The sequence below is a fragment of the Gavialis gangeticus genome, unplaced genomic scaffold, assembly GCF_001723915.1.
Source record: "Gavialis gangeticus isolate Ggan-Ray unplaced genomic scaffold, GavGan_comp1, whole genome shotgun sequence".
In the NCBI taxonomy this organism is placed as follows: Eukaryota; Metazoa; Chordata; order Crocodylia; family Gavialidae; genus Gavialis; species Gavialis gangeticus.
The window spans coordinates 160928231-160931132 of record NW_017728992.1 but is presented as its reverse complement, the minus strand read 5'-3'; the positions used below and the strand labels follow the sequence as shown (position 1 = coordinate 160931132).

At 35.7% G+C, this 2902-nt stretch overlaps 1 protein-coding gene across 4 annotated transcripts in view; it reads right to left on the bottom strand.

Moving 5' to 3' along the window:
• The window catches only part of VPS13B (vacuolar protein sorting 13 homolog B), a 1046600-nt gene that overhangs the window by 145005 nt on the left and 898693 nt on the right, over window positions 1-2902 (bottom strand). For all 4 annotated transcript variants that reach the window (XM_019527996.1, XM_019527995.1, XM_019527993.1 and 1 more), the window contains one exon: window positions 1447-1649. In XM_019527996.1, the coding sequence (XP_019383541.1) occupies window positions 1447-1649 (203 nt within the window). The remainder of the gene's footprint in view (window positions 1-1446; window positions 1650-2902) is intronic.

Genomic DNA, 2902 nt, shown 5'->3' with positions numbered 1-2902 from the left:
TAATCCCAGGCTCTGCCTGCACCAGCAAATTGGGTACCTAACAATCAGTTGATTATCAGGTCCTGGGGCTGCCCCAAGACAGACGGGACAGTCCTGATTAGCTGATCTTCATCTGGCAGGGACCACTCTCAGGCTTGAATCCTGGTATAGTCCTAGACAGCCGACAACATAGGATGGCCCTGGGGCTGGAATCACTAGGGTGCGGGGGGGATGGGTTTCCAGTCCTCCCTAGGTCCCTGCAACATGTTCAATTTAAGGTGTGATGGAAACCAGCCACAAAGGTATTATGCATGTTTTGTATAATACCTTTGTAACTGCTTTTCCTGCTTTACTGTACCATTAATCCCCGGAATGCGTGGCTAGTTTACACTTTAAGACACGATTAACTGGATAATCATGTCTTAAGTGTAACGTTTGCCGGCAGCCTCAGTCACACAACAATATTTTTGCTCTTTATCTGATCAATAAACTTTTTGAAAATGGCAAGCAATAATCAAACTCCACTTCAATAACAAAGTTGTGAAACTTCTGGGATTTGACAACACTCAAAAATTGTGAACAACAAATCACAGGTAACAACGGTGAAATAAATTTCCTGCTTTTTAAATGAAAATACTCAAATCACTTTTTTGTATTATTCAATCTCCTCTAATCATAACACTGATATTAAATAATTTCTTTTTAATTCCATGAAGGGGAAAGTCCTAAAATGATCAGTATTCCCTTTCTGTTTATATATAAACTGTTTGGTGCTTATAGATCCCACAATACTTTAATCAAAACAGGACACATGCATACTACTACTATGCTTGAATTACACAGAATCTGTACTTTTCATTTCAGAAACTCCCATGCTTCTTGAACTGTTTTCAAGCTATAGACCTATTTAACTGAAGGGGAGAATAGATACAAAACAAAGTGCTAATTGTAACAAACAATAACTTCTAATTATTGCCCTGAGAAATTTCTGTAAGTTCAAAGAAAAATCTGATTTGCATTTTTTAAAGTTGCCCCAAGCCATTATGCACATGTAGTGCATGCGCGCGCGCGCACACACACACACACACACACACACACACACTTACAGCAGGGTCCTAAATGTTAAGTGTTAGTTACTTCATACAGGGCTTTTAAGGGAACAAATACTTACATACAAATTGTTTAGCTAAACTACAGTAAAACGACTGGAGCAGTTATCAACAATGCTATATATTCAGTTGTTTTATCAGTAGTTTCATATAAAAGCACACATCTTTTAAAATGCACATAACTCCCCAAAACAAAGCTCAACAAAAAAACCCCAAGCCTCCCTCCCTTCAAATCTGTGAGCTATCTCATGATGCAACGCTTTATATGATTTCCAGGCAACTTAGGTAGAAAATCAGAATAATTCGAGGCAAACTCAGTTAAATATCAGAACCATACAAACCCCCACATCACACAGACCTGTATCAGACCTCCTCTCAAGTCAACATGGAATTTTGGAATGGTGTGCTCTGGCCCTGGATTGCCACTGTGCTTACACCACTTGGCTTCTACATTGGCCGAACAGCTGAAAGGACCTATGAGAGTTCTGCTCCTTTCCTTGAGACTGGTTTTAAGAAGAAAATCATCTATATCAAGTACAAAGGATGATCCATGAATTACACCTGAAAAAGAAAATATATAGTATTTAGCATACTGAGATGTCTGTGCTCCCAAGAAAAAGTTTTCCTAGAAACATGTATATTTTTTGATTTTCCCACTATCAGGGCTGGATTGTGAATCCTTACTCTTATGGTAAGCAGCTACTCACACAAGTAGCTCCACTGAGTTCAGTGGAAGTACTGGTATGAATAAATGCTCTCCAATTTAAGTGAAAGGTTCACAGTTTGGCTGGAGGCCTTTTGGTTCTTTTTCAACATACTTCCCAGAATTATTGAGTGCACTTTATACTGAGATGTAGTTATGAAGCAGGTATATTTCATGCACATTCCTTACAAAGTACTATTTGCCAAAGCATTATGACTTTTTACATGTGTGAGTATTTTAAGGTTTATGAGTAGAGACATTTTTCATTAACTATACCATTTTTAAAAGAGTATATTAAAAATAAGAACAGCTGCTTCACTTGATTATATTTTAAACTGATAGGAAATAGCCATTCTGATTCGCTCTGCTTTCATTCAGGTTTATTAATAGAAAATAATGCCCCGCCTGAGTCTAAAGTTCTTAACAGGAATAGTTTTATGTTTGATTTTAAATAATTCAAAACAATCATGGCAACTCAAAATATATAACACGTGTTTACTTAAAATATCAATTTAATTCAAACTTTTCACATCATAACCATTTGCAGTTTACATAGTTTATAAAAGATTAAAAAAGCAATAGCAGATTCAATTTATGATAGAACTTATATATTGTCACTAAAGATAAACATTTAAGAAAGAAAAGACCACTAAAAATTGTAAGTTCTTTGCTGCAAATCAGAATGATTTAAATAAACTGCATCTAAAATTTCTTTACCTTTTTGAACATGTAGATGCAAACTATGATGCTGGATTAATTTTTCCCCTTTTGCTGCTCATATTTGGAATTGTCATTGTGAATATTGAATGCCACTGTACTTAGTCTGTAGTGCCCATGGCTTATTTTTCTAATGAAATTTGATACTTGCAAAAGATGAAAGATTAAAAACACCTAAAGCCTATAGTATGCAGATTTTTACTACTTTATATTTGAAAACTTTGCTAAAAGAAATAGCCCACTACAACTGAAATCTATCCTGTCTATATACCTATATTAAATATGGGTGGAGGGACGGAACTTCAATTTCAGAAACTGGGAAAATGTGTCCGCATCCTACAAATGGTCTGATAGTAACCATGATGTCAACATTAATTTTAAAACGTACTGATCT